The 16,302-nt window shown below is 37.9% G+C and overlaps 1 protein-coding gene across 10 annotated transcripts in view; it reads left to right on the plus strand.

Annotated features, from left to right (window-relative positions):
• Positions 1 to 16,302, plus strand: part of PTPRK (protein tyrosine phosphatase receptor type K) — a 400,993-nt gene that overhangs the window by 180,558 nt on the left and 204,133 nt on the right. For all 10 annotated transcript variants that reach the window (XM_057408964.1, XM_057408983.1, XM_057408974.1 and 7 more), the window contains exon 6: positions 10,752 to 10,926. In XM_057408964.1, coding sequence (XP_057264947.1) covers positions 10,752 to 10,926 — 175 coding nt within the window. The remainder of the gene's footprint in view (positions 1 to 10,751; positions 10,927 to 16,302) is intronic.

The following is a 16,302-nucleotide window of genomic DNA, read 5'->3' on the forward strand; positions in this document are numbered from 1 at the left end:
TCCCCACCCCCCCACTTCATTTTGCAACCCTGCTGGACCAAGGTCTGGGACAGTCAGAGCTCTGGCATTGAAAGATAAGCAGTAAAGATAACAGAAGTCTTTAAAAGTTGCAGCTGCATTAATATGAAGCAAATATTTGCACAGATAAGGAGATTTATCTGGTTGAACAAGATGATCTGAAACACACCTTTTGTGACGATGCTAATAGTGAGTGTGGGAGCAGGAGATACAGCACTTGCATTTTTTTTTTGTTGCTCACCTTTTCATTCTAATCTAATATTGAATCTCTTACAATTATGAGCTGAAGGATTCTCCTTATGAATTGCAAGTATTAGCAAATTCTGTAAAAATTTCAAAGTCCTTAGTTTTGGTTTAAAGTGAGCATTGATGTTTCTGAAATAAATTCGGTCTTGGTGCGTATTATTTTTTTCCCTGCCATCCACTTCTGAATGTAATGGTGTAGAGGTCTTTTTCTCCATATTTTTCACTTCCTTTTAAAATTTTCACTGTAATATGTCACACACCAACAGCTGCAGTTTTCTGCCACTACACACTGAAGCAGTTAGATTGTATGGTAGGAGTCCCCAAAACCTAGGTGGTAACCTAACCTTTTTTCACCAGTCATGTTTTAGTGTACTCTCTTACGAGCATCAGGAGTTAGCAGGAGTTCTTGCTGAAAAAACTCTGTCAGAGGTAAACAGAAGTGTGTATGCAATCTTAAAAGATTGAATATAGCATCTATAGACATCATAACTCACCAGTTGTTGCCCACATCTGCTGGTCTTTTTATTAAAGCCTATGAATTGTCTTTCTTTTAAAAGACACTTGAAGAATAAATGTTCTTTTGTTTATTAGGATTTGGTGCATCTTGCTGGATTGTGCACATTGATTTGCTGAATTAATATAACTTGGACCTCCTTTTTATTCTGTGTTGGTTTGTTTGTTTGTTTTCTCCCCTGTGAAATGCCATTCATTCTGATGGAGCTCCATCAATAAATAACCTGGCAAACAAGTTCTGCACGTTAATCCTCTGCTCAGGATGGATATGTTTAGTATTAAATATTTGAAAGAATAGCATTCACAGGGCATGCTAAACATGAAAATGCAGGAGTGGGCTGTAAGAGGGTCTGTTTCCTCACTTGATTTGGAAATTTCTGTGTGCAGAAACCTTCCACAGTGTTTCTTACTATATTTTTGCTTCTTACTATATTGGTTTCTTCCTATAACTGTAAGAATAAGTGGAGAGAATAACAGTGGAGAAATAGGATTGACTGAATATAATAACTTTAGGGTACACAAAGAATCCAGAAAGCAGTGTACGTATTGTCTAGCATTTGTTCTGTGAATCTAATTGGGATATCAGAGCAATAGGGTTTTGTGTATAATCAGGCTGTGTTTAACAGCTTCCTGAGCTGGGAATAATTGTGGCTTCCAGAAGCCCAATGCGATTTTCAGTGTCTTATCGATGTCCGGTTTAACTGGACTCTTGCACAGTGCGGAGAACAGAGCTTTTTGCTGGAACATCTGTTAAACCATATGTCTTGGCACCTGGTTCAGATGGCGATAACTGCAGCACTAATGAGTCCATCCATCATTGCTGAGCTTTGCATTAACATAGCATTGGATTAGGAAAAGCGGCTTGTTCTGGCTTTGCAGTTGGATGTGTTTTGCCATGGTTTTGCAGTGATACCGTTTGCTTTGGCGAATCTGAAATTCAGAGGGGTACCACATGCATTTAAAAGTTTAATACGCGCCTGGTAATCCTGTGCAGATTGCCATCAGCGTGGTGGTGAGTGGGCCAATCTGTCAGCAGTAGGTGTGGGTGCTGGCTAAGGGCCGCTCCACTTGGGCTGCCAAGCCTGGCAAGGCAGCCCTGCTCTCGCCTGTGGAGAGGCTTGTCAGCGCTAATGCGGTCTGATGCAGCCCATCTCTCCGCCAGAGGAAAATGTCGTTCCTTGTGGAATAACAGACGATTAAAGCAATTGCCTGAGAGTAATAATTGAAAAAGTGAAATTAAACAGCATTATGGAAAATAAAATGCAAATTGCTGTAAAAACCTGGGCTGACCTCCCAGCGGTACCAACTGTTACCAGAGGATGAACAAGCATCTGTGTGGTTGTCTCTTCGGGCTCAAACAACTGGCTGTGTCCTGCACGCTTTGTTGAGGGAACTGCTATAACCTTTCATGTCCTATTTACCATCATCTTGGGTTTGGTGCTGGTTGCCCCAGAACGTGATTTGATATTTAGCATTCATTTTTTCTTGCTAGATGCTCTGTATGTGTGCTCTTTGGACTGGCCACAAGCAGATGGTATCCTGTGATGATGCATTTGGCCAGATCATTTTGCACGACCAATGTAGTATTTCAGGAATTTAGACTGGAGAGTCTATAGGAGAATATGTGCCTGTGGCAGTGGGTTGAGGGACACATCAACTGGTTTGGCTTGCTTTTTGGAAGGACACTATTTCCCCTCAGAGGAAGGAAGTTGTGCCATATGATTCCTTTCTTCCCACTGTACCCAGAAGGTGAAGGCATGGATCAGTATTCAGCAGGAGGGTTTAAGTATGGGCTGTGGGCCTTTGGGCTAAACCATTTTGCTGCAGTGAAGTGTTGGGAGGCTAGCTCATGGTCTCAGAAAAAAATGTATAATAGGAGTCACGTCTAATTTAACTTTGTTTTACTTAGTTTGCAAGGTTTTTTTTCTACTTTGAAGTGTTCATAGTTTTCTAATGTAACTTTGCCTTTTGGGATCCCATTGCATGTTGATACAGTCTATTAACTGTTAAGATACTATTTCTTTAGTTTGATAATAAAACACTTGCTGTTAGAGTGCACCTGCCTATTTGCAACTTTCATTACATTGAAGAATTTTTTTGTTCATTTACACAAATTTTATGGCCCCTGAAAGTTAAAGGAAGCTGAATACACCCTGAATGTTAGAATTTATTATTTTGCTTTTTCTTTTGTGGGGCCTAGAGAAATTTCAGAGAAGGTGCCTTGTTAGCACCCATGGAGCTTCAGCTGTGGAACTGTGATGAGGATTTTTGGTCCTTTTTTTGTTTTTAGTCAGCTTTGAAGTTTGGTGCTTCTTGGTGCTGAACTGAAATAAGTCAGATCTGTTTGTCCTAAGGAAGAGTCAAAGCTATGGTGTTCTGTGGAGGCAGTAGGAGCAGAGATGGCCAATAGCTTTGGTTTTGCTCTTATCCCCAGATTGCGGGAGTGGTGTGTGAACCTCTGAGGTGCCTTCTGAGGGGCAGATGGCAGACTGGTTATCAGCATCATCTGCCCAAAACAAGTATAGCTAATTGGGCTGTTTATACCAAACCTTCTTTCCTCAGCTGGTAAAATGCTGATGAAGTCTACATTGTCCTACGTTTAGCTTGATTACTGACAGTGGCCAAGCAGCATGTAAGTTCGTTTTCTGTTGCACTTGAGGCTTGAACAGAAATGTCACTTCCCTCATTTGTCTCATCATTGTTTTGTTTGGTTGCTTTTTTTACTTATAGAAAAGATGTTTTTTCAAGGTGAGCAACAAAGTAGGGAAGCATAGAGGACAGGGCTCCTCTTTTGCTATGACTTGTCTATTTTACCTACATTTGCACCTTATCATATTTATGTTCTGTGATAGACGTTCTGGTTTTCCAAACACTTTTTTAAAAAAAGATTTATGAAAAGCTGCCTAAAAGTGATATATCAAACTCCTTATAAATAACTTGACTTGTAGTTTATTCTGTATCACCCACTGCTGACTTTGACATGGTTATAAAGATTATTCACCAATGAAAAATACAGTAGTCATAACTTCATATTTGAGATTCTCTTTCTTGTTTGTTTCACAAAGGTGTTTTTTCCCCTCTGTTTTTTTCACTCTATATTCACCTTTGATGCTATCTATGTTATTTAACCCTGAATGAACTTTCTCTGCCTCCTCAGTTTATCAGCTTCTTGGATAAATATGGCAGTTCTCCCTAGGTGACCGGTCATCTTAGGTTTCAGCAACATGAAATACTGTAATCCTCCTGGTTTTAATTTAATTCTGTCCCAGTTAACTAAGTCCTCTGGCCTACGTTGATACCAGTCATTTAGTTTACACAGCAGCTTTTGGGGTTGTCACCCCTGTGGGTCTTCCCTCAGGACACTGCTGCTCCCATGGTGTCTGGAGCATCTGGTTCTGGGTGCTGTGCTGGTGCCACTCCCTGTGTCTGTGGTGGTGACAGGAGGGAGCTCGCTGCCTCTAATACCGGGCACTATCTTTTCAGGCTGCTGTTTTGTAGCTTACAGGTAGACCAGCTGTGTTGGACTACACTCTGTGTAGTCCTGGTAATATTTCCTCAGCCAGCCAGTGGCTTAAACCCATGTAAACAAGACATCTGAAATAAAGATGATTATAAAATCATGTGGTGGTATAAATTCCTTGACCACTGAGTTCTGTGAAAATTGTCTTTTAACACCTGCATTCAAGGTGTCTCCTTGGCAGCAGTGTGATGGGTGGTTGGTATCCCAGGCCCGATTTCCTCAAATAGCTGCAGGACTTGAATTACAGAATACGAGTGGCTGGTATACTTGGCTGCTTTTAGAAAAGGGTGAAATCATCTGCTGTGAATTGTTTGAGGAACTGTTTCACATGGTGTTAGTCTTCAGTAACGGGGTTTTTTTTGCAACTTTTTCCTTCATTGTTGTTGTCTTTTTGGTTTTGAGCTGCAGCATGAATATTGTAGTTCTGCATACACTGCTTAAGGTGGTATAGAACTTTAATCACTTTGTCCAGAAATCGATACATTATTGTTTGTTGTTTTTTTTTTGTTTTGGTTGTTTTTTGTTTTTTTTTTGTTTGTTTGTTCGGTTTCTTTTTTAAATCAACAACACTGCATTCAAGAACTATAGCTTTCTGAAAAACTTCTTTATTATTATAATTTTTAATAAAGTTTTTTTGTGGCATACGTTAGATTAGGTTCAAAATAAGAGGCTTTAAAATATTCAGAAAAATCAAGTGTCATTTTTGTTTGTGTAGTGGAATGGTGAGGATAACTGTAGCATGACTTTTGCTATTTTGCCTCCGGTAGATTCTATTATAATAAAATAAATTAGGAATGCCACCTATGAAGGGCCAGATGGCTCTCAATTAGATTATTTCATGAGCAACCTTGTTTTCTTCAGTAGGAGGTTCAGTGCAGGGCAAGGGAAATCGAGCTGCTTCAAAGTGGACAAGTTTGAGTAACAGCGTGTAACCAGGACATTTGAAGTAATCATGGATTTTTCTGTATTGCAGTGCAATGCAGGGTAAAATTCGGCCTGTCACATTTATTCAAGATCTTCAGTATATGTTTGTGTGGGAAAATCTGTGTCGTGCGTCTTGCTGATAAATTAATGTGTATTTCATTGGAAAGTGGAGTCTTAGTCTGGTCTGCTGTGCATGTAGGGAGACCAGCAAGTTAAAGCAAGATATATTAATTTCCTACCAAAAAAACCCTTAAACTCCAGCTGCATACTTTCTCTTGAGAAATTGATCAAACAAAAGAAATTGCTATTTCACTTTTTTGTGTACTAAGAAGAAAAGACTCTCTAGGTGTATTATTTAAGCTATAGTTCCAATTCATGTTCTGCTTGAAAAAAAATGTTCCTTAGGCTTAAACCATTTGTAAATAAGATTGACTGGAGAAAATTATCCCACTTGTTCAGTCTTTTGCTCTTTTGTAGGTGAGGAAAAAAAAAATTATTTATAATTTCTTATGATAAATAGATGCCATGCTTTATCATGGTTTTGGTATGTTTAATTAAAGCCCCAAGATTTATTGATACATTTGTGTGAATAAAATAAAAATAATAAAGTGTGTGAATAAAATAAAAATAATAAAGATTTTTTTTTTATAAAATATAGATTTTCCTCCATTTGGAAGTTATGCTGTAAGTGCTGTAAAAGCATGCATTGTGTGTGCTGAGAAGTGTCAGGCAGCTACATATAAGTAAAATTTTAAAAATATAGTTATTTGTGTTGTTTATGCCCCTCACATTGTTTTATTTTTTGAAAGCATCTTTTGGCAGATATCATGTATTTTTGCTGGCATTCAGACTGTCCACATTCAACCCTCTTCCCTCTTGCAAAAAATGATATTTCTCCCTTAAAACAATGAGTAAAACCAGGAATGTTTTTGAGCATGTTATTTACAAATTCCCTTTTCCTTGGGAGCAGCAGAGGCATAATTCCGTGGGCTGCTGGGGGCATCCTTCCAGCCCTTCTGCTGTCTAATGAAGTTTTGATTGCACCTTGAGGGATCAAGTTGCTTAGACAGACTTTCAGCTTTTGCCTTGCTCTCAACATGGATCCTGCCCTCTCCACTCTGTGGCAGTGCAGTGAATCTGATCACGAGCTAACCTGTTTGCTGATGATAACAGATGGGGAAGGATGTTTTCCAGGAAGGTATTTTTTTATTCCGGGTCATTTTTTTGCATGAGCACTGGAGTGACGGTGAGGAGGGAAGACAGTGGGAGACAGCTGAAACGGGCACTGCTGCCAAAGTAACGTGTGTGTCACTGCAGCCGAAGTGTTGACATCTTCTTGTCTCTGGAGGCATCCTGGAATCTAGCCGAGACCCTGAGAAGGCAACCAGAGTTGACTGTAATTATTAGCACTGGAGAGGACTTATTTTAAGGTGTTTACACTAAGAAAGGGATGAGGATGTGTAAGGTTGAGCTGTCCAGGCTGATAAAAATCACTAGTATGAAAAAGTAGTTCAGGAGTTCAGGAAAATTTAGAGGGACCATCACCCCAGAAAGGTATGGTATCTTATTTCTGTTAAAACGAAAAAGCAAGACCCACCACTTTTCAACCTGAAGAATTGAGAGAGAAATGCAGATAAGTTTTAAATTTGTATTAAGAAATTAGAAATGCAACTAAATCTTACCAATAAAATACGACATTTGGCTTTAGATGCTGCTGGTTCCATTCAGGTCCTGGAAAATCCATTAAAATTTCATTTCATGTTTATGAAATGCCTCACTTCTTTCCTGAGACAGAAGAGAGAAATTTAAGGCTAATGGTTAATTTGCCTGTGATTGTTTTTTAAGTGGCATAGACTTTACTGTTGACTTTGTTTAAAATATAGATGATCTCATTTCACTGCATGGAAGAAAAAAAAAAATCATGTTCCTATCAAATTAAAAATAACCTTGAAGTTATAGAGATTTATTTAAGGTCATAATTTTAAATGCCTGAAATGCCAGAATTTAAAGAGTTTTTTCCACATGCTTATATTTCTTTTAATGAAGTGTTTATAGAGAGTAATTCTTTGTGAAGCCCAGAGTTATTTCCACAGAAGGAGAATTGCCTGGTGGTGACCTCTCCTAAATGAGCAGCTCAGGGTTATCAAATCAGACAGCAAGGGACTGGAGGAACCAAGGATCACACAGGGTACAGCCATTACCTATTAGTATAACTCCACATTAATTTTAAATTGAATTTTTAAAACCTAATTGAGCAGCATTTCGAAGCTCTGTTCAGCGTGAGCAGGACATAAATTGAAATAGTAGGTACCAGAAACCTCTAATAAGCAAAGAGCACTGCTGCCTTTCTTCTCTCTCCTTTAAAATCAGTGGTAATGCCCTGACATTAAAAAGAAGAATTTAATTAAGAGATCGTGGCAGTGCATCTGAACTCTGACTGGCTAATGGCTTACCAGTGTAAGGAATATGAACTGAAATGAATGCAAGTTATTTTCTTTAACATTAATTTTAAAGTGAGAAGTCTCTTCTGTTTGAGCTTTTCAGCATTTTAGTGCCAAAAAAAGTATTTTTAATTGATAAGCTGTACATGAAGGTAGACTTTGAAAATGTAATTATGCATTTAGAGTCCAAGAAACAAATCCTAATGCAGAGAAATTTGAGCAATTACTTTAAGCCTTCTAAGATAAAGTGTTAGGAAATTACTAATGTAAATAGAAAAGAAAATCCTAGGTTTTGTTGTTGGAGTAGAACTGTAAAGCTTGTTAAATTTCATTTTGATCAAGTGCTCTGAAAGTGTATTAATATTTCATTTTAAGTAGGAGCCCAATTCACTTTGTTTCTCAACATGAAGAGTGCAGATGAGCTTAAGTAAGCAAGTTCTGAGCTTCGGAGGGTAAATTATTTTGCACAGCAAGCTTGGATGTGATTCTCCGCTGCAGAGTAAGCGCTTGGCATTGAAATTTAAAACACGACTTAGTGAAGGCGGTCTTTCATTTCAGAAAACTCTCTAGTATTTGTTTTTCTTTCCATAGATGATCAAGAATGACTGCATTACATGGGTTAGTTGTCAAGTCTGCTGTCGTATCATTTTCACAAATATGCTCTCTGTTTATTATATGCTGCTTGGTAATTTTAACAATTATATGTCAAGTTTGTGTTTAGTGGGGGAGCTTGACACCCATTTGCTGGCTGGTTGAGGTGCACATGAGAGCACAGGCTGTGAGAGGGCATGGACAAGGGGAAGGAAGTACAATAAAGTTTATTTATTTTGCTTAGTTCAGGGCACTAAATCCAAGTTTTATATTAAGTTACCATTCCAGAGAGTTCAAGCCTTTGATCAAACCTGAGAGGGAAGAGGGAAAAATCCTGTTTTCAGATTTAGCTTTTCCTATGAGAAGCTGCCAGTTAACGGAAGGGAGAGGTGCATTACCCCCAAAATAATTTTGCTGCAGCTTAAGCAGCACTGAAATAAAGCCTTTAACATCACACCTCGTTTGTGTGGTATTTTAATAATTTCATTGATCCCTGAAGTTCAGTAAGGGCTTTCATTCATAGGAGTCTTTGCGGGCATTAGCAAACTTCCTTAATTCCAAATAGGAGGCAAATATTCATAGAGCTGAGTAGAGAGCCGGTGCCTGTCGCAGGACGACTTGGCTGTGCTACAGTGGATCCAGGTTTCCAAGTGCCCAACTTCCACTGCTTTTGCCCTGTGAACACCCTGTCAAATAGCTTCCAGCTTCTGCGGTTACAGAGCGGTGACTGAGGGAGAAGCAGTGAAAGTACCTTTTGGAAGGATCGTATGCACCATCTTCTTTCGGCGATCCATTTTCATTCTTTGCATCTCACCAATACAGCCCTAAGGGCTGAGCTTACCCTTGGATCATGGCCTCCTGCTGTTTCTGGTGTAATGGCAAAAAGGGTGGCTGTGGAAGAAAAAACTGGGTGGAGTCTTCATGAAATGAGGAACTCATACATTCGCAACTTGCTGTTGGTAACGGTGATGTGTGTTTTTTGTAGTGGGGTAAAAATGACTGAAATCTGACAGTTTCTTATAAATGAACTTTTTCTCCCGAGGCTTGCAGTGATGCATCATGGGTGCTTTGACTCTTGCAAGAAAAGACAGTAGAATCTGAAATTCATCTGTTTAAACTTTTTAACTATTAAAAGGAATACTTGTTTCTGTGAGTTTGAAGTAGTGCTGAACCCCTGGTTAATCTACTGCAAAACTGTTTAGAGAGTGACTAACTCATGCTAAGATCACAGAAGGCAGACATAAAATGAAGTGTTTGAGTATTATGAAGTACTCCTGCCTGTGACAGGAGGCCAGCTAATATACACATGCAGCATTAACTCATCTCCTTTTTCTCCCCTATGTATTTTGCCACAGGCTTTCAGGTTATTAAATTCTGTGGCTCAGCAGTAGCACTTGTTGTATTAGACGGAAAGCTCAGAGTTTAATACCTCAATGAAGTTTCTTATTCCAGGGGTTGATTAAAGCTAAAAATGTCCTTGGAGGTCACATTTGGCTACGTATCAAGCAGAGCAGGCAACACAGTTGAAGGAAATTATGATCTCTTTCTGGTGACTGAGCAAAGCTCAGAAACTGTATTCTGGTCAGGGAATAATGTGGTTGATCCATGGGAGAGAACAGTAAAATTGCTTGTTTACTTGGTGCAGGTTTCTGGATTTACTTTTATTTTTTTCTTAATGCTAACTTTTGATGGAGGGTCTGGTTTTCAATTAAAATCAAAACTGATCATTTAATGTGAATGATAATAAGGTCAGAAAGAAGCTCAAACTGTTTCTGCCTTACTGACCTCTCACCCTGCCCCCAGAGCTCCAGACAGATTAATATTTTCAGTAATTTGTGGTAGCTGTGATATTTTCAGAACTCTTTAAGCTGCTTTCTTTACATGAGATATATATTACAACTCTTTTAGAAGCTTCCTTCTCTCCCCTTTCTATTTCCACTAGTTGTAGGTAGATAGGTGGTGCTTGGTGTATAACAAAGGTACAGATTTAGAAGGTATTGAATTTGGACAGATAAAAGGTAACATTAAAAAGAAAACATTGGCTGGTTGCTGATAAAGAGCTGTTGAAAAGCTGTGAAATCCCTCAATGCCAGGCTTAAGTATTTCTTACAATATACCTTATGTCTGTTATAATCTTATTTGAAGTTGAATGAATTTTCTTAGGAGTACAATGGCTACTGCTGGGCTCTCCTAGGAAGGTTTCAGCTATGAAGCAGTGGCACTTGAGTATGTTGTAGTCATGTTTTGTGGAAGTGAGAAATCTTGATGGTGCTTTTCATCTTCAAACTTGATTCTGAAATGTGATTCTGATATACTTTTGAGTACTGCCTGTTTCTTGATGGGACCTCGACATTGAGCTATTCTACCATGGAAATGCAGCGTGGGATGAATACATTGCTGTTTGTTAATTTCTTTATGCATTCTTTTTATGATGATTATGCTAAATTTTTTTTTTAATTCTTGTGAGATAACTCTGCCTTGGTTACTCTTATTTTCAGAGAAGAAATGGAGAAGACATTCCAGTTGCTCAAACTAAAAATATCAATCACAGAAGATTTGCTGCTACCTTTAAGTTGCAAGAGGTGACAAAAACTGACCAGGATTTGTACCGCTGTGTAACTCAGTCAGAGAGAGGTTCTGGAGTGTCAAATTTTGCTCAACTTATTGTTCGAGGTAAAGTTTTTATTGCTTTCTTTTTATCCAGTTAAGTGTTTTTAATACCACTATTAAGAACATTTGTGTAGCCTACAGATGCCTTGATCTGAAATGGTCATACAAAGATACCCTTGTGAAGCTTCTGAAATTATTGCAAAATGAAAGACTGGTTTGCAAAACTTCTTACAATTGCTTTCCGTAGAATGCATGTGTGTAAAAATCCTGATCCTGCAATGCAAATGTAACATGCTGGTATGCTTTTCTGTGGATGCCATTTGTTGAATTTAAGGCGAAAACTGCTTTTCATAAGTACTTCTGCAGGTAAGAGAGATTCCACTGTACTTAGTTAAGAATCCCTTTTAAAATCTGTCACCTTGAGCAGACTGGTAGTACAGCAAATAATACATTGTTCTGTTACCTGGGAGACACATATATAAAAATAGTTGTAAACTTTTACCTTCCAAAGGACTGAGCATTATAGAGATGTTCTGTGATGATTTCTAACCTCTGAAGTAGAAAAAAGAAAAAGAGAAAGGTGTCTTTTATACTTGAAATACTGGGTGGGGGCGGTTTCTGTATTCATTCAGAAGCTTGCTGCATGATGCAGCCATATCTTGTGCATTGTGATGATGGGTTGGTGTTTTATTTTATTTATGCATTTTGTGTTCTGGAAGCATGTAATCTTCACTGGCAAAGGATATGGTTGTAAGTCAGAGTTCAGTTTTCACTTCCAAAAGTCGCTTGCTGTGTTTGGCCTGGAATAAGTTATTAAGCCTCTCCTTGCCTAACTGTGTCACCTGCAAAACTGCCCATTTCCCTCTTAGTTGTCATGAGGCTTTATGTTATTTTAGCTGGGGAAAAAATAAAAAAAGTACAAAATCTGTCTCTGGTGCTGCTGTGCCCAGTGTGGAGGATGTTTTGGCCAAGGAAGGCAAAGAATTAAGGTGTAGAATGGGCTCTCACTTGACTTGTTGGTCCAGTGATGGGCTGTTTGATCAGCTGGCATCTGGAATCAACCGCAGCATCTGGAGTCAGCCACTGCATCTGCATCTGGGACAGGGAAAGCAAGTGTCCACTTGTAGAAATTAAAGTAGCATAGGAAATGCTTTAAGGCATTTGGTGTCTGGCATTTGCTGGCAGAGGTCTTTTCCCTGAGAGACAAGTTGATTGAGGTCAACTAGATTTTATTCCTTCTATATAAAATCAATAAAAATGGGCTTTGCTGACTGCATGAGGATTTAGACAATGTTAACAGTTTCTTCTTTTATTTTGTTAGATGTACCTTTTGTCTAGAAATGTACAAGACGGTCTTTATCCTAACAAATGAAATTAGTTCTGTTATAGCATGAAAGCAGACTTTCTGTTGTTAGAAAAGCAGGGAAAATTGATGTATTTATCCAATAAATGAAGTTTTCTAATTTTTTCCTAGTATAATAGAGCAATAAAATGGTGTTTAAAACACTGTTTCTCTGAAAAAGATGAGGTAACAATTTCGAACTTCATAATTCTCTCTTTTTAAATGCAGCATATTGTCCTGCTATGAAGCTTAGGCCATTTGATAGAGAATACCATCTTTATGGCTTAAAACATAAACTTGGTCTATAGCTATATATATATATAAAGACCTATATAGATTTCATATTTTAAGGTTAATTTTACTTTTTATGTGCTTTTAGAATTGGAAGCCCCAAGTTTTTCCTTCCTTTCTTTCCTTCCTTTCCTTTCTTTTTTTTCTCTCCTTTCCTTCCTTCCTTTTTTTCTTTTCTTTCCTTTCCTTACTATCTTTTTTCCTTCTTTTCTTTTTTTCTTTTTTTCCTCCCTTCCCTTCCCTTCCCTTCCCTTCCCTTCCCTTCCCTTCCCTTCCCTTCCCTTCCCTTCCCTTCCCTTCCCTTCCCTTCCCTTCCCTTCCCTTCCCTTCCCTTCCCTTCCCTTCCCTTCCCTTCCCTTCCCTTCCCTTCCCTTCCCTTCCCTTCCCTTCCCTTCCCTTCCCTTCCCTTCCCTTCCCTTCCCTTCCCTTCCCTTCCCTTCCCTTCCCTTTTTATATTTATACGTTATATATGTATATCTATATATATAAAAAATATCTTTTAAAATGCCAAATTAAAGGAAAAATCTAAAAATATATTCATCTATTTGACATCATGATAAAGATTAAAGATTTATGTTTTTATAGAAGGATTTATTGCTTGCTGTTATATTTGAAAAGCAATATATAGTAATACATTTTCTTGTTTGTCTGGATTATCACTAAATAAATCTTGTTAGCCAAAAAAGCATACCCATACCCTTAGGGATCAGCTACCCTGGTGTTAAAACTGTATTGAAAATTAACCATAATGACAGGTCCTATATCTCAGTGGCACTTTAAAGCTGACATCCTGCTACATGGATACAAAAGATGATAATTTTAAAGGAAATTTTTGGGCCACTGATACGAATTGCCTTTAATAAGAGCTGGCATAGTATTGCCCATTGTCAAAGAGGACCCTGGGGGATGAGTTTATTAGTGCATTTCCCTCTAAACTGAAAGTGACAGGGCATGCTTGGGGCCCTTTTGTTGCTGTTTGTAACAAATGAAAATTTCTCAGCAGAATTCTCATGCTGAAGAGTATCGATCTGTGTGTTCTCACAGCCAGAGGAGGGGGAAAAAAAGGATGAAACACAATTTACTTTGTCATGGCTTTAATATTGCTTCCAGATCATTTTGAGTAATGATAAGGTCTTCAGTTTGTAGAAGCCAAACTTTATTGGCAATAGTTATTAGAGAGGGAGATGAAGAGCAGGAGTTGTTGCCCTGTAACTCAAAACTTGGGTGTTCAGGTACGTGGATGAGATCATTACATATTCTACATCTGTACAGACATGTGGTAGCATAGTATGGGTATAAAGGCATCTGATACTTTTCTGGTTGGCAGTTAAGGTAGTCTTGGTAGTGGAAATTTATGGTGCTATAATGTACATTATTATTTCATTTTGAGCTTTAACAGAAGAATTACTATTAGTGCAGTTCTAAACATTGTTGCAAATATTTATTACAAAGGGATGGTATACATTTAAAGACCCTGAAAGGGATAACTCAGTTACTCTGATTAATTTCTTTAAGAAAAATCAGACTAGAATAGAATTTGTAATTCAGTTATGATATTTTACCAAAAGTAGCTTCAGCCAATGATTTAATGTCTCACCTTTGCTTAGAGCTGATCTTCAACTTCCAGCTCAGTTGCTTCATTGTATTGATTTTTTTACATGGTTTCTATGACATTACTGTCATTCTTGGATATGTGTAGAAGGAGCTCTCCCTTTCCTCTTCCTTTTACAGGAAGCCTGGTACTGTCATTACTGTTAGTTGACTTATCCTGAATAGGTCCATCAGTTTAATTTTCTATTTATGTTTTCGCTTGGTGACCAGTAAATAGGCAATTTCTGGGAAGGTAATGTCTTGAAGTCTTCAGAGCTGTCTGCTCTGGAACTTGAGGGAGATGCTGGGATGAACAGTATTTGTGATCTGTAAGGGTGAACAAGAAGACACTGACAATTTCTTTTTACTTGTTTCTTTATTGCTTTTGACAACACGTGTATCATGCTCTCAAACCTTTTCTGCTCCTTTTGTTACTTAACATGGAATTGTAGAAATTAACTGCCCAAAGAAATCACCTGTGCCCTGAGTTGTGTATACTTGATATGTACACTTGTGTAGATTTTGCAAGTTACAGAACCAAACTGCTCTTCAATCAGTAAGGACTTCACTCTGTAATCAGTTCTTGTACTGTGTCATTGCTCAGAGCTCTTAAAAAAGTCTACTGGAATATTTGTCTGAAATTGGCAATATTTATCAGAGAAGTGATCTTGTGCATCAAGAAACAAGGTAGTTATCACCAGTTGTGATCAGCTTGGTTGACCTGACATGTTAAAAGTAGCTGTCAGGAGAAGATGAAGCTGAAGTTGCATTCTTAGGTGGTCTGTTAGCAAAACTTCTTAAATTAATCCAAATTCAGTTTATACCTGTTTGAAATGTCTTATACTCAGGTTTTCCTGCAGGAATAAAATTACCACTTTCTTTGGTTGCAGTGTACCTGGAAGACCCATGTGAGTGATAAGTCTGTCTTTTTGTTTTTGTGAAACAGCAGTTTATTGCTCTGATTGTCAAAAAACCCCACTCTATCAAATGGTAGAATAAAGAAAAATCCTTTATGTAAAGTGTTTATATGCTTTCCCAAGTTTGTTTTCCTTTAAAGTAGCTACACGTTGTTAGCAGAGTAACAAAACATAATAATATGCTATTAAGACTGCAAAATCAGCAGGAAGGCGGTGTGTGCTATGTTATGTAGTGGATATTACATAGATTAGTTGGTTATGTAGGTTAATGTTAAAGACAGAGAAAACTAAGGGGAAAAAAAACCCCTCAAAATGTATGAATCAATTGTAGTGTTTAATAATCTGCAAATATCTCTGCCTTATATCTGGTTCTACTGATAAGTTTCTGCATTTTGAGTCATAAAGTATGACATTATTTTAATGTTTTTACTAGGTGAATGTAGTTTTTCTTTAACATTTCTACATCCAACCCTAACAGTTCTTCTGTGGTGGGGTCAAAGCTGGGGGAGACCTACACCTTGATTTATAGTTCCAATATGGAATTGTCTTCATGACCGTCGTAAATCCAAGATAACAACAGAAAAGAATAGAAAGGCAGTTTTCCTTTGCATGTTTTTCACTACTGTCTTCTGACTGTTGTTATTCCAGAAATCACAACTGACCTATGTATATGAGTTTGTGAATATGAAAGAGGCTATTTTGTTTCTAGAATTTACTTTGACATAGCAAGCAGTCTCTTCTCAAAGTCATTAGATTCGGATTTTGGAGGGGTTTTGATCATATTCTTCTTTGTTTCCCTTACTGGATTTTGTTTGCAATCAGGAGCAGTTCTTATAAAGTCTGGCACTGATATTTCTGCCTTTCTTGTCTGAACTAATTTTAGGGATTTTATATAGGAAAACCCAGCAATTCATCTGGTCTCTGGTGATGCCAGAATACTGTGAAGAGGGAGTTTGCCCCTGGCAAGTACTTCTTGTAGTAATACCATTCTTTTTGCTCTTACAAGAAAACTCTGAAGTATTTCATTTGAGAAAGTTGTGGACTGAAGTTCACTTTTTGAATTTCACTAATACTTGTTTTGTCTAGGAAAAGAATGAAATCTCTGGACTTGCTCCAGATGCTTGTCCTCAACTTTGCTACCTGTTTTTTTTTTTTTGTTCAGTATAATAGCAGACTTAGAAATAAGCCAAGGAGAGCAATAGGTGGCAGATAGAAGTAGACACATCAGGTAGTCTGAATATATACTCCCTACTTGCAAATAAGCTAATTCTTTTTGTGCCAATTTTGCAAAATTACCGT

Source organism: Pezoporus wallicus, unplaced genomic scaffold (genome assembly GCF_028554395.1).
Source record: "Pezoporus wallicus isolate ANWC-B61680 ecotype Strahan unplaced genomic scaffold, APGP_CSIRO_Pwel_v1 contig_3817, whole genome shotgun sequence".
Taxonomy (NCBI): Eukaryota; Metazoa; Chordata; class Aves; order Psittaciformes; family Psittacidae; genus Pezoporus; species Pezoporus wallicus.